The following is a 26,602-nucleotide window of genomic DNA, read 5'->3' as shown; positions in this document are numbered from 1 at the left end:
ATATATGTTCCTTGAGTGAATGATGGGTGGGTGGAAGTGTGTGGAGGTGTGCCTGTCCTGATGTGGTCCTGGGATATCCTAACTGATGTGTGCTAGTATAATGGCCTTTGTCTGTGTAGTCACAGAGCATCCTACTGTTCTCAAATATTGAAGCTGCAACTGGTAAAACCATGGACCTTTCTCCTCCTTCAACTCCTCCTAGACTCAAACACTGACTCTCTGCCATATCCTTCATATGGTGTCCTGGCTCAGCAGTCTACTCCCATCCCTTACTATGAAGCCCACAATGGCAGGCATATGGCTGTCAACCCCACGTCCAAGCCACGAGAACTAAAGAAGGTTCAAGAGACCGCTCTCTGCCCAATTATGCTACTCCAGTCTCTTAAGTCATCCTGCCTGCCCAACGTATCCCAGGCCTTCCCAGCAGTAGTTTTCTCTTTGAAAAATACCAAAGTTGAACCAGAACACACATTCTTTGCTCTCCATGTTCCCCGTGATTTACTGGGCCCCAAGCCCCCTCTCCAAACCCAAAGAAGGGAAAATCAGGACACACATCTCACAGCTCTGATGTTCTCTCTCTCTCTCTCTGTTTCTTTTTGACAATGCCCTGGGTACAAGTGAGGTGATCCTTTCTATGTTCCTCTTTCTGTCTGAACCTCCCTTTGCAAGATGATTAGCCTGCTGCATAATCTTGTTTTCAATGTCAGATACTGAATATTAATTCTTCTTTCCATTACATTGTTTCTAGACTAATGCCTATCCTTATTTCAAACAAGTAGATGCTTCCAGCCAACTGGGACTAAGGTCAGGAACTCTTCAAGGCAAAAGAGAAAAATAATTGTTTCAAATATTTACCTCTAATACACTAGTCTGTATGGTGGGTTTTGAAAAACAAGTATCATGAGTACATTCAACACATAACAGAGCTATCAACATTCATCTCTATCTTTGAATGTTATCAGGGAAAAGAAAACAGAGATGCTCCTGCCACCTATCCCCAAAATAAATAAAACCAATGACCATGTGAAGATCTTGGAGGTTTTTGGTCATGCCTTAAGCTAGGGGAGCTTGACTATAGTCCATTCTTGTCCGTTCTAGAGCTTGATCATTCATCCACTCATTCAATGTGTGTGGAGAACCTACATGTCACAAGCTATGCCAGACACTAGGAATTCAAGAGTGACAGGATGCAAGCACAGACTAAATACAGTAGTGAGCTCTGTTTGAAGGATATAACCTTTCAACAAGGGTTGGTAGTCAATCTCCTGAAGTGAACATGTCCCTTTAATGGTGGATATCTCCAATCTGGCTCCCTCCAATTATGTGTCCATATGGACATCCTAGAGACCTTTTCAAAGGACACATATGATCATGCCACTCTCCTCCCTCACAACCCTTCAATGATTCTCCATTGCTTAGAAGAAAAAGCCTAATCCTCCACTACACCCCCTCCCCCACTGTATGGTACCACTCAAGCTGCACTGGGGGAAGCTGAAAGAGGAGAGAGGGGCTCCCGGCAGGGCCACGGCTGACTGGAGGAGGCTGAGTGGTTAATGCTGCTGCTACCAGGCAGTTAAGATGGCTCATGTTTTTCTCCAGTAATTGTTTTCTTCTCTCATTTAAAAAATTCCTAACAGGAAGGACAACAGCCAAGGTTTGAGGAGAACTCATTAATGTATGTTTACTTCGTAGTTTTTATCATCTTTGGCTCATTCTTCACTCTGAATCTCTTTATTGGTGTTATTATTGACAACTTCAACCAACAGCAGAAAAAGATAAGTATGGGGGTTGTCCTGATTTGGTATTTTTACCTGTCTTCTCCAAAGAGCTTGAATGGAGCATAAATCTGTTCTAAAGTGTTGTGCAAAGTAGCCTTTATCATCTGCATGAGAACAAAGAGGGAGCCTCCTGGAGAAGAGTCTTGAGGGTATGGCTGAAAAGGAACTAAAACAGCTGGGTTTTATTAAATCATTGTTTTTATTCTCCACTCTACCCTCTTAAACAAAGGACATTGTTGAACTCTAATAGAAAAATAATTACCAGGATTAGTATTTATATCATATTTTAGTAATCTTTCAAGCGTACCTTGTTATCCAGGATAAAAAGAGTACAAACGATTCCCGACTTAGGATGGTTCAATTTACACGACTTTAGCTTTATGATGATGCAAAAGTGATACTCACTGAGTAGAAACTTTACTTCAGATTTTGAGTTGTGATCTTTTCCTGGGCTGGAGATATGCATGCAGTACAATACTCTCTTGTGACACTGGGTAGCAGCAGCCACAGCTCCCAGTCAGCCACACACTCATTGAGGGTAAACAATCGATATATACTTACAATATTCTGTACCCATACAACCATTCTGTTTTTCACTTTCAGTACAGTATTCAATAAATAACATGAGGTATTCAACACTTTATTATAAAATAGGGTTTGTGTTACGTGATTTTGCCCAGCTATAAGCTAAAGTAAGTGTTCTGAACATGTATAAGGTAGGCAAGGCTAAGCTATGATGTTCAGTAGGTTAAGTGTATTAAATGCATTTCAACTTACAATATTTTCAGTTTACAATGGGTTTATCAGGATGTAACACCATTGTAAGTACAGGAAAATCTGTAAACGCTCCTTTTTCAGTGAACTTGTGTCTTGCCTCTCAACACCCAAATCTCAGCAGATTTACTGAACTTACTTGGAAAGAAGATGGTTGGGGAAGAGGCAGATTTTTTTAGGGAGTTTTTTCCCCCATGCATTGTAACAACAGATATTTATTCTTCTGATTCTACAATCTATAGGAGCATTGTAGTAAATGTGGAAAAAAAGGAAGAGAAAATGAATATTTAAATCACCCTTAAGATGACCACCAAATAATAACCGTTTTAGATTAAGCCTCATCATTTTGGTACCATCTTTTCCTGTTACTTTTTAACTAAATAAGTATTTCTTTTACATCGTTGAGATTATGTAATATTTTTAACTATCCTCTCCATTAGTTATGAGTTCATGTCATGAGATCATCTTTGTTATAAAATTTTCAGGGCTGAATTTCATCCCATATTATGGATAGATCATAATTTGTTCTAATCATTTCTCCCACTCCCCTTTTTAAGGACATTTAGGGTCATTTCCAAATTTCTTGCTCTTCTAAAATAATCATGAACATTCTTAAAATTCTCTCTGTGTATCTCTGATTATTTCCTCAGATAAGTTCCTAGAATTTAAGGCATTAAAGATATATTGTCAAATTACCTCTCAGAAATGCTGTTCTGGGTCCCATCCTTTTGCAAGATATGAAGATGCCTGTTTACTCTGTTCTAATCATTCTGACTTTTGTAATTTTTAGTTATCTTTTCCAGCTCGATGGGTAAAAGTGTTATCTCATAGTTTTACATTCATTCATTTGACCATTTATGAAGTTATACACTTTTTCACAGGTTGATTGCCATAAGTATTTCTTCCTTGAGTTATCTGTTTACTGTCTTTGTCTCTTCTTAAAATTGACATTATCATCTTTTTCTTATTTTTTTATATAGTAACTCCAATTTGTGACTTGCTTCTTACATTTTTGTAATGACGGTTTTAACGTATAGACATTTAGCATATTTATGAAGTCAAACTCTCAATCTTGTCCTTTTTGGCTTCTTTTCTTGCATTTATATACTGAAGGCATTTCTCAATCCTAAAATCAGGTAACTAAATAGTCACCTTTGGTTTTCCTAATTGTTTTGTGGCTCTCTTTTATTTTTCTGTTGAACTTTTTAAATTCACCCAAAATGTATCCTGATACTGTTGAGTTTCCTTAGTGTCTGCTGGGAGAATCATTCACGGTACCAGGCAACTATATGGCTGCTGTTATTCAGGAGTGTACTATGTGGTGTCACCTCTGTAATATGCAGCTTGATTGCAATCAATACCTACAATTTGAATGTCAGGCCTTGTGATTTTAGATTTAAGCTTACATTTGAAATCACTGTTTTGATCAGTCCATAGAATTTTTGTTCTGTTTTACTTTTTATTACAGAAAATTTCAAACATGCGCAAGAGTACAGTAGAGTGAACCTAAAATATCCATCCCCCAGCACAGCATTTATTGATTTAAGAACATCCGTATGCCATATATGCCCTTACCCAATCCTTCCACCGGATTTTTTATAGAGCAAATCACAAATATCATATTATTTCATTCACCGATATTTCAGAACATATATCTTTTTAAATATAACTACAATTCCATTATCAAATCTAAAAAGTTTAATATGAGTTCTTTAAACTCGTCAAAAACCCAGTCAGTGTTCAAATTTCCTCCAGTCTTTTATTTTCTCAAAACATGTATTCATTCTTTCATTGATTGACTGATTGATATTAAAGTTTGTTTCTTTTCAAATTAGGATTCAAATAAGGTCCTCCCATTGGATGAGTTCCTTGCTCTCTGGAATGACAATATGTTCTAGGCCTTGTTTGTACCCTTCCTGCCCCAGATCTGGAATCAACCATTTCTCTAAGGAGTGCTGGGAGGTGGTGTTCCAAGACAGTCTGGAATGCTTATTGTGATTATTTTGAGTCTTTTTCAGTGGACAGAGCTACTTCAAGTTTAGGACTACAAGGAAATATATATGTGGAAATATGAATACTCAACATTCAAATTCAGGACTACAAGGTTTTCACTTAACCAGTACATCTATATCTCCTCTTTTCCACACTGAGAAAACTGGTTCTCATGGGCACAAAAGATGATACCTTAAAATTTTCCATAACTACTCATTTTATTTCTCTCACAACACACACATAGGACAGTCTCATAATAATAGTATTAATACTATCATGATGCATAAGATTATTGAAGACACTTGTGTCTGCCAGGCATCCTGAAAAAACCTGGTTAACTTCTAGAGCTGTTTCTTTTTTTCAATTTTTTTTTTTTTTACTGTGCAAAACACTCATAACATAAAATTTATCGTCTTATCCATTTTTAGTGTACATTCAATGGTATTAATTACATTCATAATGTTGTGCAACCATCTTCACCATCCATCTCCATAACTCTTCATCTTGTAAAACTAAAACTACATGCATTAAACAATAACTCCCCATGCTCGCTCCCAGCCCCATTCTACTTTCTGTCTCCATGATTTTGACTATTCTCAATATCTCATGTAAGTGGAATCGGATAGTGTTTGTCTTTTTGTGACTGGCTTACTTCATTTAGCATAATGTCCTTAAGGTTCATGCATGTTGTAGCATATTGCAGAATTTCCTTCCTATTTAAGGCTATGTATATACCATATTTTGCTCTTTCATCCTTCTGTTGATGGACAATTTGGTTGCTTCCACATTTTAGCTATTGTGAATAAAGCTGTTATGAACATAGGTGTGCAAACATCTCTTTGAGACCCTGCTTTTGATTCTTTTAGGTCTATACCTAGAAGTGGAATTGCTGGATCATATGGTAATATGTACAGTATACAAAGGTTCTAATTTCTCTACATCCTCACCAGTACTTGTTTCTGTTTTTTTGATAGTAGCCATTCTAATGGATGTGAGGTGGTATCTCATTTTGGTTTTGATTTGTGTTTCCCTAATGATTAGTAACACTGAACATTTTTTTCATGTACTTACTGGCCATTCATATATCTTCTTTAGAAAAATGTCTGTTCATGCCCTTTACTTGTTTTTGAATCAGGTTGTTTGTCTTTCTGTTGTTACATTTTCGGTGTCCTCTATATATTCTGGATATTAATTTCTTATCAGATACATGATTTGCAAATATTTTCCCCATTGTGTGGGTTGCCTTTTTACTTCATTGATAGTGTCTTGGATGCACAAAATTTTTAAGTTATTATGAAGTCCAATTTGTCTATTTTTCCTTTTGCCTTTTGTGTCATATCCAAGAGATCACTGCCAAATCCAGTGTTGTGAAGCTTTTGTTCTATGTTTTCTTCTGAGAGTTTTATTGTTCTAGATCTTACATTTATGTCTTTGGTCCATTTTGAGTTAATTTTTTTATATGATGTTAGGCACTGATTCAGCTTCATTCTTTTGCATGTTGATATCCAGTTTTCCTAGCACCATTGGTTGAAAAGACTGTCCTAGAGCTGTATATTTTTGGTCCATACTGGTGGTGTAAATTCAAACCCCACACCCTCATCAAGGCAGGCTTGGATTCACAAATTATCAGGGAAGACTGGGTTTTTACCCATAGTACAGACTGAGACAGTGTTCTGGATGTCTTCCATAGCCAACAGACAGGTTTGCTTTTCTTCTTCACCCTTTAATGGCAGCCACTTGGAGAGTTCCAGATTCACACAGGGTCCTTAGCCTAACCCCACTGCCTTTTCCCCATGACCCCCTTGTAGTTATTAAATCCCAAGATTCTTGTTTTTACAGAGATTAGCAAATGCCGTTAGGCCAGCCATGGCTTCAGGACTAATTTACTACTCTTTCTTTTTGATCTCTCTTGATTTTCAGACAATGGAGATGTTCCTTACTTTTGTGCAAGTTCAGCTATGTCTTTTTTTTTTTAACATCTTTATTGGAGTATAATTGCTTTACATTGTTGTGTTAGTTTCTGCTGTATAACAAAGTGAATAAGCTGTACGTATACATCTATACCAATATCCCCTCCCTCTTGCGTCTCCCTCCCACCCTCCCTATCCCACCCCCTAGGTGGTCACAAAGCACCCAGCTGATCTCCGTGTGCTATGTGGTTGTTTCCCGCTAGCTATCTATTTTACATTTGGTAGTGTATATTTGTCAATGCCACTCTCTCACTTCGTCCCAGCTTACCCTTCCCCCTCCCCTTGTCCTCAAGTCCGTTCTATTTGTCTGCGTCTTTATTCCTGTCCTGCCCCTCGGTTCTTCAGAACCGTTTTTTTTCTTTTTTAGATTCCATATATATATATGTGTTAGCATACGGTATTTTTTTTTCTCTTTCTGACTTACTTCACTCTGTATGACAGACTCTAGGTCCATCCACCTCACTACAGATAACTGAATTTCATTTCTTTTTATGTCAGCTATGTCTTTTAAAGGAATTCTGTTCCATTTCATCCCACATTTCTAGATGTTTTACCACTCCCCCAACCCCAATTTCCAGAAATGAAAATCCTACTTCATTTTTCTATTCTTTCTTCCCCAGTAGTAAAAACATTTAAAGCTCTCTAATTTTTTTTTTTTTCTGAGAATGGCTCTGGACAGATTTTTTTGAAATTTGATTAGTAGTTATATATGCATTCACATATTTAGGAGAATTTTATTTGTCACTTTGTAGGATTTTTTGTTTAAATTTTTGTTACTAATTTCTATTTTTGTTTCATTGTGGTTTGATTTACACAACTTGAAATATATTCAGTTTTTGTAAAGATTCTGTGGATGTTTGCAAAGAATTTGTAATCTTTGTTTATATTTTAAAAAGAGAAATGTAACTGATAAAAGTAACATTTTTCCCTTCTTCCTTAATTTAAATCCTGTTTCCTTTCAGCCCTCCCCCAGTCTCTTTCTGCTTCCCATTGGAATTTTAGGAATTGTTGATAGAAATGTAATATAACTTTAAAACTATTTCTGAAAATTCAGAGCTTGTTTCCAAAAATCCATTAATGGTAATTAGCTCTCATCTTCTCCATATACTTAGGTGGCCAAGACATCTTTCTGACAGAAGAACAGAAGAAATACTATAATGCAATGAAAAAATTAGGATCCAAAAAACCTCAAAGGCCCATCCCAAGGCCTCTGGTGAGAGCACTTGATTGATTCTAAACACATAGATGCATTAAGTGGTTATGAGGAACTCAGATATCTGCAGTGCCATTCTCCTTTAATTTTTAAATTTATAGACTTTACCTAAGAAGTCAGTATGAACCCAGGTACACTGATGTATGGCTCAAGTCCTTCGGAAGATTAGACATTCAAATTCAATAGTAAGAGCTTGGGCAACAACTTTAATTTACCTTTTAGTGAGCACACAATAGCTGCTTAGTATGTACTCATTGCAATGATGTGAATTTAGCAGTTAGTTTTAATTTACTCTTGGCCAATTGAAAATGTATTTATAATATCTTTTACCAACTTTTTCTGGTGTGAAGTTGAGGTCATGCATACTCACTTCCACTTCACAAGTATTTATGGTAAACTTTCTATATCAGGAACGTGCACACTTTTTCTGTAAAAGGTCAGACAGTAAATATTTTAAGCTTTGCAGGCCATGTGGTCTCTGCTGCTACTACTCAGCTTTGATGTTGTAGCACAAAAGCAGCCATCGGCGATATAGAACAAATGTTCTTGGCTGTGTTCCAGTATAACTTGATTTATAAACACCAACATTTGAATTTCATATAATTTTCGTGTGTCAAAATTTTATTCTTTTGTGTTTTTCTCCCAAAAGTCATCCTGAGTAAAACCCATTCTGAGCTCACGGGCTACACTAAAACAAGTGATGGGCCATATTTGGCCTGTAGGCCATATTTTGCTGAATCCTGCCTTACGAGATACTAGCAGGACTGCTCTGTGCTTACAGTCTAATTGAGGAGCTGGAATTTGAGAGCATTAGATTATAAAGTAATACAACAGGCACAGTTGGTAGCTCTGACAAGTGAGTTTGAAGACTTTCAAGACAGGGAGGATCAGTGGGGCTGAAAAGTCTGGGAAAGCAGTATGGAAGAGGGGCTTGATATCTGATACATGTAGAGGATTTGGAGATTTTCATTCAAACGTGAGACCACAAATTATCAAAGGTATGTTTAATTTCCTGCTATTTCCAGCAATCAGAACAGAGTAAAGTGTGTTCTCAGTAATTATTCTAAAAGACTCTTGAGACACATATTTACCAGTTTATTTCATGAAGGATATGAAGCCAGCAGTGCAGCACACAGCCGAACAGAAGTTGCAGTGGCATGGATGCAGCTTCTAGGCCTCTCCACTGCACTGGACATGCTAGGATGCAAGAGATGAGCTTGAAGTGGGCACGGACTGCTTTAACGAAGGGAAGCTGCCACCTCCATTCCTTAACTATCTTTTATAACTTGTTTGTTGCATGGCTCATCGGGGAGTAGGTGCTATCCCAAAGCCCTTCCCCTGCATGGCTCACCAATCAAGATTTCACAATGAGTGATTCCGACAACCAAGTACAACTCACTAGTTAATGCCGAACATTTATCTTAACCTCTGTATTCCAGAGAGCAGTTTTGCATGAGTTAAACCCAAAAGCATATCCCCTGGTGTCCCTGAGTTTGAGCTAAGACTTCAAATCAGCTGTTAGCCCTTAACTCACAACTTTACCTCCCCACAGATTTTTTTTTTAATCTCTCTTTTGGCCTTTGGAACAAAGGAATAGCAATTGCATAGAGGGGAAAATACAGCTGTTTTAACCTGAGAAGTGATATTCTTTCTAGCAGCAAGAGCAAGAAATCTGGAATCATTTCTGATTCTACCTGAGGCACCCCCACAAGGTAGCTTCATTACTGGGATTAAAAGTTATCCTGAGGTATAGGAGTCCCTGTACATCTTAAAATGACATAGAATGTGTTTTGATCATCTACCATGTTTGGTAGCTTATACTTTTAATCTCCATTTTCTAAATATTAGAGTTGAACTCTAAGGCCAATGCTTACCATTCCTTACATTTATTCTCAGCCCTCGTTCTGCTTTCCTGGAGAGCACCCTTAAAAGTATCTTTTCTCCAGGTCCTTTCTGACTTCCTGGATGCATTCTCACATAGGAAATGCACTTGACTTTCAAGTTTCTTCTCCAGACTCCTTGATAAAAGCTTTAGGACTCCTGGAGCAAAGTTTGAAAGACACCAACTTACGGGTAGTATCTTACCACTGCCGTCCCGACCCTCTTTCTTCTCATTGCCCTTGCTCTCCCTGAGTGATATCATTCGTTCTCTTGGTTTTAGTTCATATCAGTACTGGTGTTGTTGTACTCCACATCTGCATTCCAGCTCTCTGCCTGAGCTCCAGAACCATACCTCTACCTGCCCATGTCCCTTGGATGCCCCACTGGCACCTCAAACTCCATGTGCTCAGGACACATTCATCATCTCCCCCCAGAACTCCTCATCCCCTGTTCTCTGGTTGATTGAATGCTCCACCAAGCAGAAATTATAGCCTCAGCCTTAACTTTCCCATAACCTACTCCATTCAAACATTCTCTGACTCCTGCTGCTTCTACTTCCTATTAGTTCTTAAACCTAAATGCTCATGTCTTTTTCCACTGTTACCACCGCAGACCAACATTATCTCTTGCCTGGATTACCTTAACAGATGCCTGGGGTTATAAAGATGAATTCTTAGGTGGTCTATGAGGTTTCTAAATAGAATACTATATGTATACTTTGATTAGATGATATGTAATAGGAAATAATCTAGTATATACATATAATGTAAAACAACCAGTGTATAGCCAAGTATGCCATACAATATCAGTGTCTGAGTTTGTGTTTCAGAAAAGTTTCCACTTAAGTGAAGAACAAAGTGGTGCGTTATAGATGTTAAATTAAAGAAAATAGTGGAATAATTGAGTCATTTTACTGCACGTGGTAGATTAGACATGCAAACTTGAGTTAGAACCTGTACCAGAGCAATCAGCACATTCTTACTTTGGAGCAGGCCATCCATGTACAAACCAATATGCAAGTTCACCATCAGTAATAATGTGAAATAATCAGTTTTTCTGTTTCCATTTTTAGTAATCGTTGGATCAGAATCCCATTTATCTAGCCTTATCTTTAAGTGAACAAGAATTAGAAAATTGGCATTCAAGAATTGCTTGAATACAGAGTTTTGGTTAAGTATAAGTTCTGATTATTCTGAACTGACAAATGGAGCTTTGGAGATGTTAATTCTCTTTTGTCCAACATAATTATGTGAGCAAGTATTCTCTGCATTAGTATTATTGAAGTCAAAATACAGAAGCAGGTGAAATACAGAGACCGAACTTTATTTTTTATGATTAAATCCAACATGAGCTATTTTATTTCAGCAAAAACAAATCATCCACCACATCAAAGTTATGTTGTTATGAAAAATTTAATTAATTATTTGGTTTCAAAATGGAATTAAAGCTATAAGCCTACAACTTAAAATCAGTTATCTAATTAAATTTAATGAAATTAAATAAAAAAATATCTATAGAAGAATTTCTTGCCCTTTTAAAAAGGTCTGTGCATTTTCCAAGAAACTGCTTTAATTGTAAGAGAGGACAAATGCTGCTGTATGTGCCTTTTAATGTATATGATTTCATTCCTACAACTCAAAATGATCTATGATTCCTTTTTTTTTTTTTTTTTTTCCTCAGAACAAATGCCAGTGTCTTGTTTTTGACCTAGTTACACACCAGGTCTTTGACATCATCATCATCATCCTCATTTTCCTCAACATGGTTAGCATGATGGCTGAATCATATGGCCAGTCCAAAGCCATGGAACTCTTCCTTGAGCGTCTCAACCTGGCCTTTGTGGTCGTCTTTACAATTGAGTGTCTCATCAAAATCTTTGCTTTGAGGCAATACTACTTCACCAGTGGCTGGAATTTATTTGATTGTGTGATCATGGTCATTTCTATTGTTAGTAAGTAAAACTGGCAGCCAGAGGGGCTTTAATCTAAGAGCCAGAAGTAAACTTATAAATCTTATCATTTGGAATTATGTCCAGAGTATCCACAAAGCAGAAAATTAAGCTTAATGTGATTTCTAAAAAATAGACAGATGAACTAATGCCATTCTCTTTGGGGAGTTAGTTGCTAGGAGATACAGAGTAATTTCCATTCCCTTGACTATCTACACAATTGAAATAGAGTTAAATAATTATGTGGATAATTTATTCAACAGAGATAGACAAAATTAAGATGACTTAAAAGTTTTTGTGGGGCTACCTGCTGTATCCAGGGAGTTGAGTCAAAGTTCTACCTTTCTTGTGCAACTAAAGAGCATTTCTTGTTTTAAGGATCTGGCATTTAGTTTCCATGTTTTTCCCTAGTTCAAAATCCATGTTGATGTCAGATCACAATTACTGTGCCCCTGTGACATTGCCAGGCCTTCCCTTACCTCCTCCTTATACAGGGCCTACATGGCCCAGCCTAGATGGGGCTTGCAAGAGTGTGTCATAAGGACAAGTAATGCTTTATCTTTATTCTGTATCTCATGTTAACTTAAACCACAGTGGGAACTACATTTGTCTCAACTGCTCGGATCCCATTCACCAACCAGCCTCACTCTATAGTCAGCATATTTTTCTTAACCGCAGGCAGAAATTAACTATAAGATTTTTGGAAGAAGAATAGGGAAAAAAGAGGGTTATTGCCATATACCTTTTTATAAAACATACACACACACACACACACACACATACATCAACTTTGAAATTAAATTCTTCATGACTAAGCTATAAGATTTTACTCTGGGTTTTTGAAGTCTGCTTTTAACTAAACTGATAATTTGACTTTTTATAATTGTGTAAAACTGCCCAGGGGCTCTTCTCATAGTTCAAAGAGCAATGAAGACAATGAAAACTGATTTCACAAGTGGAAGTTTTTGTGCTATCTCAGAAAGGATGCATTAAACAGATATGCTGGATCAAAATATTTTGGTTCCTATCACCACAGCAGCAATGCAGATGTTTCAGAGACCAAGAAAATGAATGGTACAGTTCATAGTCTGTTCTGGTTTCTAAGCCATGAAGTTTATGTAGATAAGGTTTAGTAATAGATCTTTCCACATGGTTACAGTTTCATAGACTGTTAAACATTATTGGTCAATTCCAAGTCATTTCCTGGTGAAATCGACAGCAGCAGGAAAGTTAGAAAATGATGATAGGATGAGTCTGGGGCAGCCCTGTGAGCACTTAAAGGGCTCTTCCTCCAATATGCAGAGAGCAGCTCATTCATTTCACTCTTTACTGACCTTCTTCCAGGCAGTGCCAGGCACTGTAGAGTTCATGGAAATATCTCTGACTTCTGTCCTATGAACAACTGCTAAGCCATTGCAGCTACACTGCATAGCACTGTATAGCATCTTGTTCCAATGGATGAGAAGATCCACACATTGAGCCAAGTCCTACTCACCGATGTGGGCAGCATTTTCTATGCTTTTGTCAGTTGATCTGCCATCCAATCCTTAGCCTCTACATTTTCTCATGCTCTCCCCTGAGCTTTTAGAGAAATACAAAATGAGTGTGAGTCAAACTTATTCTCTCTATGGGGTTTACAATCCAATTGAGGTATTAAGACCTACCACCTTAAGGGATCAGAAAAAGAGAAATTGATTGAACCCCAAATCACATGGTACACAAAAGAACTGAGCTCAGAGAAAAGACAGATTACTGTGGGCTTGATTACTCAAAGAAATATTCACGGAGGAGGTTGGCCTTAAAGGAGGGACTTCCTCTAGTTGCTGCTGAATTGGTTTGTAGTCAATTCCACATCTCACCAGAGTTACCTGCCCAATTAGCATATGAATTAAACTTCCTTGATACAATCAGGCAGTCAGTGAAGTATATCACCAACTAGTTCTCTTTAGTCATTAGGTGATGGCAGGTAGTGTTGGCCACCCATCACCCCTAATGACCTTAGAGGATCCCCAGAGCAAGAACAAGGCCATGTCTATACAAGGCAAGCATGTTTCAGCCATTCTATAATATTTGGGCCAAAATGTGAGTTGTTTTAAATTCTTGTATCACTTGATTGCAGAGCAGGCAATGAGAAAACAGGGAGACATTTTAGGCCAAATATTTAGCAGTCTGCAGAAACCTTTGCTTGAGATGCCATTTCTGGTGTATCTACAACATCAGAGAAACTGTCTCCAATGTAGTCCCTTAAGCTTTTTGAATTAGGTCTTCCAGAAGAACTTGGAATGCGCATACTGACAAAGATGAAAGATTTATGGTAGCTTTAGCTGAAAAATGAACATCCCAACACCATCCTCTTTTTCCAGCCCTGTCCTCGCCTGTAGCAGGCTGTGTTCAAATTCCTCTATAATAAGAACCTGTTTGTTTAAGAAGTTTTGGGGCTGGGGTCGTACAACTTCCACTGGTAGCTTAGGCTCAAGCTGATCTTCAGTAGCAGAAATTTCTCCTTGCATTCTAATCTAAATAACTCCATCCGTAGTTTGTTTTCCATTCTATATATACAATAAATATGGAAAACTTATATTTGTTACCCCATGAATACTTTAAATGCCCAACATAGATAATGTACTTCAAGTGCATACGATAACTAACAAAATAAACTGTCATAAACAGCATTTTGTTTCTTTTCCTTGGGGGTCTTCAGTATTTTAGATGTCCTATCCCATCTAAAGTCCCATCTAAAACTGTACAAACCTTGGAAATTATTCTCCAACTTAAGGCACAGATATATATTTTCCCTGATTTAGTAAAAAAATCTTAATTTTGTACATAAATTAAGAAGTAATGATAAAAAGTTGGTCCCACTCAGATTCAAGGCAGGAGAGAGAGGCTATGTCAGTCTGCCTGCTGGAAATTGATTGACCCTTCTCCTTCTCTTAAGGTACAATGGTTTCTGCCTTGAAAACCCAGGCACACATTCCTTTCCCTCCAACACTCTTCAGAATTGTCCGCTTGGCTCGGATTGGCCGAATCCTGAGACTTGTTCGGGCAGCACGAGGAATCAGAACTCTCCTTTTCGCGCTGATGATGTCTCTTCCCTCTCTATTCAATATTGGTCTTCTACTCTTTCTGGTTATGTTTATTTACGCCATTTTTGGTATGAACTGTTTTTGCAAAGTGAAGGAAGAGTCTGGAATTGATGATATATTCAACTTCAAAACTTTCAAAGGCAGCATGCTCTGCCTCTTCCAGATAACCACGTCAGCAGGCTGGGATGCCCTCCTCAGCCCCATGTTGCAATCAAAAGACTCATGTAACCCCAAGTCTGAGAACTGTCACCTCTCTGCCATAGCCATAACCTACTTCGTCAGTTATATCATCATCTCCTTTCTCATCATGGTCAACATGTATATTGCTGTGATTTTAGAAAACTTCAATATAGCCACTGAAGAAAGTGAGGACCCTTTGGGTGAAGACGACTTTGAAATATTCTACGAAGTCTGGGAAAAGTTTGACCCAGAAGCAACACAATTTATCAAATATTCTGCTCTTTCTGACTTTGCTGATGCCCTTCCTGAGCCTCTGCGTGTGGCAAAGCCAAATAAATACCAATTTTTAGTCATGGACTTGCCCATGGTGAGTGGAGATCGCCTTCATTGCCTGGATATTCTGTTCGCTTTCACCGCTAGGGTACTTGGTGAGTCCAGTGGCCTGGATAGCATGAAAGCAGTGATGGAGGAGAAGTTCATGGAAGCCAACCCTTTCAAGAAGTTATATGAACCCATAGTCACCACCACCAAGAGGAAGGAAGAGGAAAGATGTGCTGCTGTTATTCAAAAGGCCTTTCGAAAGTACATGATGAAGACCAAGTGTACCTTGGAAGACAGGCCTCATTCACCCCTCCAGACACTCTGCAATGGAGACTTGTCCAGCTCTGGGGTGGCTGAGGGCAAGGTCCACTATGACTGAGCCCCTCACCTCCACCCCTACCTCACAGCCTCAGAGCCTTGCCTCCAGCCTCTGAGCTCCAAGGGGTCCACAGCTCCGTGTGCGAACAAGCAGTGGACTCACTGAACTAGCCATTCCATTTTTCTTTTTCTGGCTAAAAGAAATGGTGTTTCTGAGTTCACTTCAAATGGTTCTTATAGAGATATAAGATAAGGCTGCCCGACTATAACCACCAGTACTGTTTTAACAAGGAAAAAGACACTAGAATGGGCTGTAGAGCAGGGGTCCCGAACCCCTGGGCTGCAGACCGCGCTACCAGTCCGTGGCCTGTCAGAAACTGGGCCGCACAGCAGGAGGTGAGTGGAGGGCGAGCCAGCAAGATTTCGTCTGCCACTCCACATCACTCGCGTTCCGCCTGAACCACCCCTCCGCAACCCAGTCTGTGGAAATACTGTCTTCTGCAAAATTGGTCCCTGGTGCCAGAAAGGTTGGGGACCGCTGCTGTAGGGGACACTAATGTGAGGATTGAAGCACAGTTCAAATTATATCAAAAGAAAATAATAAGAAGCAGAAAACATTAAAATTTTAAGTTGTTTTTCCAAATGTTCTTAAGTACAGTATCCAATACCTTTGTTTGATGTTTTCCCCAATAAAATATATGGCTTATCAAACATAACTCTTATGCATGCTAAGTGAAAATTTAAAACCTGCCAATAAATACTTACTGCAGATTTTTTTTAAACCAACTTAAACTTTTGGGGTTTATTTCAAACCTAAAAGCATGAACATGACTTGTCAGTTACCACCGTATCTTTCACCAGCTGCAATCTCCGTTATATATTTTCGGGGAAAAAATAAATAAATGAGACTTTCAGTTTGCATTTCATTCAGACAGTACACTAAAAATCCTCTTGTTTGGTGGTTGTGTGAGTAGTGGTTTAAATGTGGTACTTTGCTTGGAATTAAAGGCGGGAGCCAGTGGTGTGCTGATAAGTGTATAACAATTGCTCTTCAGGAAAAAAAGCCATGATTTGTAGCATTTACTGATTTCTGTGGTGAATACTCCCATTATGATTGATTTCAAGCTACCAACATGTTTCTGAACGTAGAGTTGGGAAGAGACGTCCACGATCAGTTCTCGTGAGCTGCCCGGAGCTGGCTCAGCACACCACTGGCTGGAACCAGTAGGACAGTCTCCCTTGCCTCTGGTTAAAATGTCTGCAATGCGCAACTTGGATGGAGAGAGCAACCCCTTAACAACACCTGGACCCCAGGGCGGGGGAGCCATAGACATACTGGTTAGCCGGTGACCTCAGGCATTTGATGAGCCCTACATTCAGTTCTGGCTGAATGTCTGCATCAAATACAGCCCAGAGAACAACCAGGTCGATCAGAAGGGCCTAGCCCCAGGAGTAGCCCAGGACCTCCCTAAAAACTGGAGATGCCCAGAGGCCAAACAAGACATTAGCTGGACTGGGGACAAAGAACTACACTGTGATAATCTAGGCTTGGAGGAGAACCCTGCAGAAATAGTCCTGGAATCCTGTATCTCAGACAGACTGGAGGAGCTGATGTGTCTGTAAGCAGCCTGGAGTCTGAGGCCTGAGCCTCTGCACTGCCCCTCACTGTCCAGTGGAGGTAAGGCCAATGCCAGATACTGTGGTGCACGGAAGGGGTGCTTATTTACAATGTGCACAGATCTAACCATGACTCAATGTATTTGTGTCCAGGGCCTGAGTTTTGTAGGCAACCTTGTGCTCTGGAGTATTGGCAAAAAGTAGTAATGTCATTATCTAATTATTATCAATATCTAATTTTTACTTAGCATTTGCTGTGTGTCAGGCACTGGCTAAGTGTTTGCCACACATAATCTCATCCGTACCTCACAATAGCCCGGTGAGTGTGCTGTCACTCAGCAAGTGGAGCCTGAGCCTCTGTACTATGCTGAGGCAGGGGAGTGGCCAGAACAAGGGCACTTTTTTTTTTTTAACATCTTTATTGGAGTATAACTGTTTTACAATGGTGTGTTAGTTTCTGCTTTATAACAAAGTGAATCAGTTATACATATACACATGTTCCCATATCTCTTCCCTCTTGCGTCTCCCTCCCTCCCACCCTCCCTATCCCACCCCTCTAGGTAGTCACAAAGCACCGAGTTGATCTCCCTGTGCTATGCGGCTGCTTCCCACTAGCTATCTATTTTACATTTGGTAGTGTATATATGTCCAGGGCCACAGGGCTCCCATATAGGGCTGCAAGAGCCTTGTGGAAATCACCAGTTCTAAAGCCATGGCCAGTTCTGCTTGAGGCCCTGGGGATTACTGTGTCTTCCCTAAAAGATGCCTCCGATTATGAACTCTGGGTGTTTTACAGATCCCTAGCAAGTTTTCTGGAAAAGATGGCTGGCCCTGATTCCACTAGGGATATCCCCTGGCTGGAGGTAAGGGAGGGTCTGGAAGGACATGGTCTTGTCTATTCCAGATTACAATTTAGGGGCTTGAATATAATCTGTTCTGTGCAATAGCTTCTGCCCTTCTCACACCCACCTGTCCACCCCCACATGGTCCCCTTTCGCCAGTGCTGGATTCCAGGAGCCAGCTTCTGGGGAGAGCACAGGATCCCTCCCTCTGGCTTCTGCAAGAGGCTGAGCCATGCTTCCTTCACTAGATGGCAGCAAATGCCCAACATGTTCTTTTCTGAAAGCTGCACAGCATCTCTCTGTATGAACCTAGAGCTCAAAGAGCCAGAGGGCTAAAGGGGGAGAAGAGAGCCAAGGCAAGGAAGTGTTGAATTACCTTGGATGGGTGCTAGAGAGCTCACACTCCCCAGAGATAGCTCTCACTGTGCAAGGAGCCAGGATACCCCCAAGAGGCAGAGATGTTGGTCTGAGCTCTGTCCTCCTGGGGCCGTGCTGAATGTCAACGGTAGACAGCCCTACAGGCACATGAAGCCAGTCCCCTGTCTTCCTGGCTTCCTGTCTTCGGAGCCTTCTTTGCTCCAGGCAAATCAGCCCCTGCTCAATTCAGTCAATAGACAAGTTCCGGAGGGCCAGTGCAATACCACCTTGTGCAAACTGCTTCTAACCAATGGCTCTTGACCCCGAGTATATATGCTAATTGGGAGGAGAATTAGACAGGTGTTTGTGTGATGATAATACAATGCAAAATAACAAGTGCACGAATCAGGACACAGCTCTGCTCTCAAAGTGTGAGTGGAGACAGGCTCGCAGGAAGGCTTCACAAGAGAGAGGGGGGCATCTGAGGTGAGCTGGGTAATGTGTGGGATTGTGACGGGTGGAGGTGGTTCGGGAGGGTGTTTGAAGGGGAGGAGACAGTATAGGCAGCATCCTGGAGTGTAAGGAGTGTAAAAAGTGGAAGGAAGCACGAGCTCCTCAATTGACTGGGCTCAGAGTGTAGACAGTGGAGCAGCAGCAACTGAATCTAGAAATGGACAGTTTCGTGGAGAGCCTCGAATGCCAGAGCGAAGGGTTCTAACATATTTAGGTAACAAGGAGGCATTGACTGTGTTTGAGCAGGGGATGAAATTAACTGGACGGAGTATTCAGGTGGAATGGAGGAGAAAGAGATCAGAATGCCGATCCTGGTGTGGAAGAGGCACTGAGTGAGGACGAAGGCAGGGGGCAATGCGGTGTGACTCAGATACCTGTGCCAAATGCCTGTCCATGGGGGAGGTGTCTAGGGAGGAACCTTAAGATTTTGGGCCAGGGAGACAAGATAAATGGCAGCACAAGTTACCAAATTAATGAGCCTAGGAGGGATAAGGTTTATTTCATTTATTTTTGTTTGTTTTCATGAAGGAAGAAGAAAATCTAAAAATCAGTTCAGTTTTGAACATTTTGAAGGTTTAAGATGCCAGGTCCAAGTGACAATGTTCAGCCAGGCCTGGAACTTGAGGACATGGCCTGGACAAGAGTCCTCAGCACAAGGGTGACATTTGAAACCCCGGGAGCAGACTAAATCGTGGAGGGGTGAGCATACCAGAGGACTCTCCCTGGGGGCCATGCTCTCAGAGAATAAAGGTGAGGAGTGAGACGGTTCAGAGAAGGGTGTGGGGAGGTAGGTGAAGGTAACACCACGACACACATCTTGGGCACAGAGCAGCCTTCACAAGAAAGTCATAGCCAACAAGATGAGATACACGATCCCACATTTTCATCCCTCCCACCAAGAAGCATTCAAGAAGCCAGGGCACAGCACGGTGGTGTTCCAGGAAGGGATCCCTACCCTTTCATGGAGCAAGTGTGAGAGCTTGCCTTATAAATAATCCAGACTCAGGAGCCAGATGTTCAGGAGAGCTCTCTTGGAATGTCAGCTACTAGCGCCCAGTGCCCTTAGAGAGGCTGCAATCCTGTACAGCTCCTCCTGCTCAAGGAGAGGGAGCCACTGGTCACAGATGGTTGTTGCCTGACAACCCATATGGAACCTCCAGGGTCATTCAGTGGGCAATCCTGTCCCTCACTGCCCAGGAGTCATCAAAGAGGCGGTGAGAAGACAAGTGCAATAAAAAAACATTTACTGAGCACTTATTCTGGACTTAGTAGCCACTTTCCAGTATTACCGTGTTTAATCTTCACAACAGCTCTAGTAGGGATAAACTATTTTTAATCTTCATTATTCTGATGAGAAAACTGAGGCATGTAGAGTGAATAAGAAGCTTGTTCAAGGCTACATAACCAATAAGTGGCCCTGGCAGGATTCAAACCCAAGCAGCCTGGCTCCAGTGCTTAAGCTGTATCACCACTGTACCACACAGAAATGGTGTGATTGAAGTTGAAGGGAGGGTACAGAGTTTTCCTGGTTATGTCCACAGATCTTTTACTATCCATTTCTTCTCCTCTGGAGACAATGCATGTCTTCAAAGTTCTTACATTGTGGAAACATCCTCTACGTGGGAGGTGCTATGCTTCCTCTCTAAATTTAACAGCCTCAATTCTGTCTATGTACTCTGTTCTCTAATACTTTGATGTAGTTTCAATCCTTTTATCATTTTCTCCCTCCTTCTCTAGGCAAACTCTGGTTAATCTATCTCCTCTATCACCTGGCACCCAGGGGGCAAGAGAGGGACTATCCCCTCCCTTTGGACAATATATCTCTATTAACGTAGACTTCAAGCGTGCTAGTCAGACAGTGGTGGTATCAAGAGGTGACAGTGGTGGTATCAAGAGGTGACAGTGAGGGTGCTGATTTAGTCTTCCTTAATCATCAGTCCCCCAACCCAAGCCACCCTGAACGAGCATACAGTCTAACTAAAAGCATTGTATCCTCTGTGCCATTACAGCTTCAAGTCCCCTTACCTCCATCCCATACTCTAAGCTCTTTCTATATTTTAATATCACTTTTGGAGCCAAAACACAATGATGGCTTATACTCGTTTTTTTTTTCCCCCAGCTTTATTGAGGTGTAATTGACAAATGAAAATTGTATATATTTAAGGTTTACAGCATGATGGTTTGAAATACATATACACTGTGAAATGATTCCCACGCTCAAGTTAATTCTCATATCAATCACCTCACATAGTTACCCTTTTTTTCCTTTTGGTGTACTGAGAAAACTTAAGATCTACTCTCTTAGCAAATTTCTAGTATGCAATACAATATCATTAACTATAGTCACTCTAGTGTGTGTTAGACTCCACAGAACTTATTCATCTTATAACTGAAAGGTTGTACCCCTTGACCAACATTTCCCTAATTTTCCCTGCCCACCCCCTACCCCCAGCTCCTGGTAACCACTGTTATACTCTCTGGTTCTATGAGTTTGACTTTTTTAGATTCCACATATAAGTGAGATCATGCAGCATTTATCTTTCTGTGTCTGGCTTATTTCACTTAGCATAATGTCCTCCAGGTTCATTCATGTTATTGCAAATGGCAGGATTTCCTTCTTTTTCATGGCTAAATGATATTCCATTGTACATATATACAGGACATTTTCTTTATTCATCCATTTATGGACATTTAGGTTGTTTCCTTGCTTTGGCAATTGTGAATAATGCTGCAGTGAACACTGGAGTAAAGACATCTCTTCGAGATTGTGATTTCATTTCCTTTGGATATATATTCAGTAGAGGGTTTGCTGGATCACATGGTTGTCTGTTTTGAATTTTTTGAGGAACCTCCATATAGTTTTCCATATTAGCTGTACCATTTTACCTTCCCACCAACAGTGTACAAAGGTTCTCTTTGCTCCATACCCTCAGCAACACTTGTTATGTCTTGTCTTTTTTACAATAGTCATTCAAATAGGTGTGAGATGATATCTCATTTTGGTTTTGATTTGCATTTCCCTGATGATTAGTGATGTTGAGCACCTTTTCAGGTTCCTGTTGGTCATACATATGTCTTCTTCGGGAAAATGTCTACTCAGGTCCTTTGTCCATTTTTTAATTGGGTTGTTTGTGTTTTTGCTATTAAGTTATATGAGTTCTTTACATATTTTGGATATTATCACCTTATCTGATACATGCTTTGCAAATATTTTCTTCCATTCTGTAGGTTGCCTTTTCCTTTTGAAAGAAGAAAATGTAAACTAAACTATAGTGACAGAAAGTAAATCAGTGGTAACCTGGGGATAGGGGAAGGGTTGGTAAAAAGGGAAGATAAAGGGGCATGAAGAAACTTTGGGGGATGGTGGATTTGTTTACTATATTGATTGTGGTGGTTTTCATTTGTAAAACCATCAAGTTTTACAAGTGAAAAATATATGTCTAGGGACTTCCCTGGTGGTCCAGTGGTTAAGACTCCACGGTTCCAATGCATGGGGCACGGGTTCGATCCCTGGCTGGGGAACTAAGATCCTGCATGCCGTGTGGTATGGCCAAATATATATATATATATATATATGCCAAAATTTATCAAATTGTACTCTTCGAATATGTGCAGTTTGTGGTATGTCAATTATACTTCAATAAGCCTGTTTAAAAAAAAAGCCCTTGAGTTTTTTGAATCTAAATGGAAGTCTCAATATGCCTCTGGAGTTCCTATTTTAGCACTAAATCTGAAGGGAGAGGCTGCTGGGGAGACACATCAGACAAAGGCGATATCTTGCCTGGATGTGTAGAGTGGCTGCCTCAATATTTGGAAAGAAACCTTGGGAAAAGAATTGGAATAACTCCTTCATTAGGGAAAGACAAAGCTCAAAACATTTCAAGACATCATCTTGTATAGCTCCTCATTATACAGATAAGAAAACTGATGCCCAGAGATTGGTTGTGATTTATACCAGGTCCATGATTGATAGTAGGGCAGGTTTGAGGACAAAAAGATGAGTGGACATGGCCAGGGGTTGGGGGGCTGCTCCCTATGAGCAGGGACTGAGTCCTCTGTCCCTTCTCCCCACCCCTGCAGTAGTTACTCATTGCATAGGCGTGACTGCTTGAGGGCCGTCACACCTTTGAATGGGTGGTCTAAGCCCCCGTTCCCCACCCCCCAGAATTAGTGAGAACCAGGTGGCCGCTGAACGCTCAGTATCCTGACCTGCAGTCTCTCCCAGGGCCTCACCCTTCTTCTGCCTCCCAGGGGAGGGCTCCATCTTGCAGCCTGGAAGATGGGCTTTTCTGCACCCCAGATGCTGCCCCAAGAGGCAGGAAATGCCAGGCACTTTCCTTCTCCCTACAGACCTTGTGAGCTCATTCTGGTAAAAGTTTAATGCCTAAAGTCAATTACACTTAAGAATGCTCTGCTGAGCCCCACAGCTCAGTGGCTCTTTTCTCAGAGCCACTGGGGCCTATAGCTCCTTTCCTGCTCCCTTGATGAGATGCTGAGAAAACTTCCCTGCCCTTCCTCACAGTGCAGCTGGGGCCTGAGCTCTGCTTTGCCACCAACTTGCTGTGTGACCTTGAGCAACTCCCATGCCCTCTCTGGGCCTCACTTTGACACTAACAAAAATGAAGGTGAGAGGGTGTGCTCAACTTGCTCACCCTTGCAGCCCCTCATCTCTGGGTGAGAAGAGCAAGAACAGGAGGACACATCAAGATTGGAGGCCTGTAGGGGAATGGTCAGGAGCGGAAATGCCAAAAATCCCCTGAATGGGCTCTGAAGTGGACCCTGCAGCCCCAGCCAAGTCTTGAGGTTACTGTGCCCCCTATGAACAGCTTGGTGACAACCTCATGAAAGTCAGAAGCACCCAACTAAGGCACCCCAAGATTCTCATCCTGGAGAAACTATGTGAAATCACAAATGTATATTAAGTTGCAAAATGTTGGGGTAATTTGTGACACAGCAATGGGTAACTAAAGCCAACTGCATCCACACGTCTGTAAATAGTCCTTCATTCATGTTTCCTGAACCACCTGAGGTGGATTCTGCTTTCTGACTAGTACAAGGACTCAAGGGAGCAGCTACTCCACAACTGGCATGGAAAATATTCAATATCTGATGGCTTTTCTCCCCGAGAACAAAAAAATAACATGGGACTTTTATTTGCTCCAGGACTTGGCTGCTGTGGCTGTACTGATGTGCTCCATGTGAATATCTTCTGACCCATTCATCAGATCTGGGTTCCTGGGGCAGAGCTGCTGTCCTTAGCGAGGGCCTTGGACAGGGCAAGCCTATGGATTGAGGAGGGAATAGGGCTAGGGGAGTGGAGAAGGGGAGCGGAGGAGGGCGGCAGGCGGGAAGGGAGAGAAAGGAAGTGAAAGGCAGACAGGTAGGGAGCTCAGTGGCAGAATAGAAGATTCAGGTCTGAGTTAGTCCACAAGAAACCAGAAAGACATCTTCCCGGTCTCCACTGGCTCATCAAATGGGATCAAGATGAGAGCCAGAGAGAGTCTAGTACAGGCAAGAGTCCTTGGACTGGCAATTTTGTGTGGTTAATTTAGCGTTATTTCTAGGTGAGTTTTCTTCAAGGTGCTAAATCCTGACAGTGTTGGACTCTCAGCCTCACCGGGATGTCTGTCTCTGCAAGCCAGCATGCCAGCATCCCTCGGCCCCTCAGAGAGCTCCAGCCTAGAGAAGACAGCGCCCCCTCCGTGGGCGGGGCACTTTCCTGCCTGCAGTCAGCCGGCAGCCTCATATTACTGCGCGGGGGTGGGCCCCCCGCTTTGTACAGCTGAGCAGCCTCGGGGCGCCCTCTGTGAGTCATTTCCTGTTATTCTCCTCAGAGAAGTCCTGCCATTCTTTAAAACAAGATTTGACATTTTTACAGGACTAACTTCTGGGGCCTTTTGGTCAAGAAAAGAAGCAGGGATACTTTCTTTTATATTTACAAAGCCATTAATTGGCTTCTTTATAAAATTAGACTCCATTATAAGCTCAATCGGAGTGGGAGCACAGCTTTATTTGGTCCAAAACATCAAACAGTCTTAAAGGATTCTTTTAAATAACGAAGTGCTCAGGGGCAAGAAGACTGGTGAGGTAGGCTCTGCTGCCTTCTCCAGCTGAAAGCCGGCAGCATTGACTCCGTGGTGCACTCGCTGTTCACCTGTGCATCTCAGGTGTGCCCACGTCTGCCCTGGAGAGGGAGAGGGGCAGGAGGGAGGTGTGGTCCAGAGCCATCACCGGAGTGCTGCTTGCAGCTGCGCTTCTGGCTCCAGGTACCCATCCAGCTCCAGAGGAGAAGCCCCTGATGAGGAAGCCCCACGTCTGATCCCGGCTCCAGACCTAGCCCAGGCACCCACAGTACCAGCCGCGTGGCTCACCACCCTGTGCTCTGCCAGTCACTGAGCTTTCAAAGGGAGTTTATCCCCACTCAGCCCAACCCAAGAAACTCCAGGAAGCAGTGGTCTCCCATCATCCCCATCACAGGCTGGGAACCTGGGACCAGTTGCCTAAATGACTTTGATTTCTCATTTCAGAGCACACAGAGCATCTAGTGCAGGGTTTCTCAAACTTTAGCATACAGATGCATCACCTGGGGAGGTTGCCAAAATGCAGACTCTTCTTCAGTCATTCTGGGTTTGGGGGGACTGCTGAGTTTCTGCACTTCTTCCAGGGTGATGCTGATGCTGTTGATCAAGACCATACTTTGTGGAGCAAGGGGTCTGGTGCAAACCCTTCCTCTAAACGGTTGGGAAGACCGAAGCCACAGGGGGAGAGTGACTTTCCCAACATACTTCATCAGGCTGGAGGAAGGGTCTCAAGTGAGCACACTTGTCTCCTGTCACCTGGCCTCCCTTGTGATTCAGTCCCACGGCTCTAGAGGGCAGTGCTTCTGAAACTTTAAAGCACCTGAATCACCTGCAGCCTGGTTAAAATAAAGATTCAGTAGGGCTGCAGGGGGACTGAGAATTTTCATTTCTAGCAAGCTCCCAGGTATGCCAGTGCTGCTGGTTCTTAGTGGTGAGGCCATGGACATCATACTTTATGAGGTGCTATCACATGCATTAGCTCCTCTGAGGCTCACAGCAGCCATGGGACATGGTCAAGCCAAAGGTATTTATTCTCCCCCAATATAGGTGCTTTCCTACCTGAGGCCAGCCCAGAGACAGGCTGTGCTATTGAAGCTGCTGTTGGAAAGAGTTTAAGAGCAGGGCCTGGCTCACCTCAGGTTTCTGATGGACAAGCCACTTACAGCTTACTCTCTATGAAAGTGTGCCCCAGGGCTATCCTTAACTACTGGGACTGAAGTAGCCAAGGCAAAGCAAAGTTGTGGCAGAGGTGGTGAGGGGCTTACCCAATATCCACTCTACTCTTTCGTTAGTAAAAGAAATCTGATTTTATTAGAGGTGTCAAAGTGCCTACCTTTAAAAAAATACGGTTTTAAGTGCCCACCTTAAAAAATACAGTTTTAATTCTACCTTGAACCTAGGAGTAGACTTGCTCTAAGTTCTGGCCAATGAGTTATAGGGACATTGCTGAATGAGGCTTCTAGATAAGCTCCTTAAAAGAGGGGGCTAAATCAGTTGATATATACCTTTTTATCCTTTACCACCTCCTTCTCCTACCTGCCTGGAATACAGATGTGATGGTGGGGCTTCAGTAGTCATATTGTGACCATGAGGCGAACTAAAGAATAGAAGCCACATCCTCAGGATGGCAGAGGAGAAAGATAGAAAGAGTGTGAGACCTGAGGGGATCATGGCTCTGCTGCACTAGCTCTGAACCACCTACTTCTGCACATCACATTACATTAGAGAAAAA

General features: G+C 41.6%; 1 protein-coding gene across 1 annotated transcript in view; it reads left to right on the top strand.

Annotated features, from left to right (window-relative positions):
- The window catches only part of SCN11A (sodium voltage-gated channel alpha subunit 11), a 69,465-nt gene extending 53,192 nt beyond the window's left edge, over positions 1 to 16,273 (top strand). The window contains exons 23-26 of the mRNA XM_007110497.3: positions 1,638 to 1,779; positions 7,627 to 7,727; positions 11,289 to 11,559; positions 14,495 to 16,273. Of these exons, the coding sequence (XP_007110559.2) occupies positions 1,638 to 1,779; positions 7,627 to 7,727; positions 11,289 to 11,559; positions 14,495 to 15,522 (1,542 nt within the window). The 3' untranslated portion in view covers positions 15,523 to 16,273. The remainder of the gene's footprint in view (positions 1 to 1,637; positions 1,780 to 7,626; positions 7,728 to 11,288; positions 11,560 to 14,494) is intronic.
- Positions 16,274 to 26,602: the final 10,329 nt, after the last annotated feature.

The sequence above is a fragment of the Physeter macrocephalus genome, chromosome 18, assembly GCF_002837175.3.
Source record: "Physeter macrocephalus isolate SW-GA chromosome 18, ASM283717v5, whole genome shotgun sequence".
NCBI classification, from domain to species: domain Eukaryota; kingdom Metazoa; phylum Chordata; class Mammalia; order Artiodactyla; family Physeteridae; genus Physeter; species Physeter macrocephalus.
The sequence above is the reverse complement of the archived record's forward strand: the minus strand, read 5'-3'. Positions and strand labels throughout refer to the sequence as shown.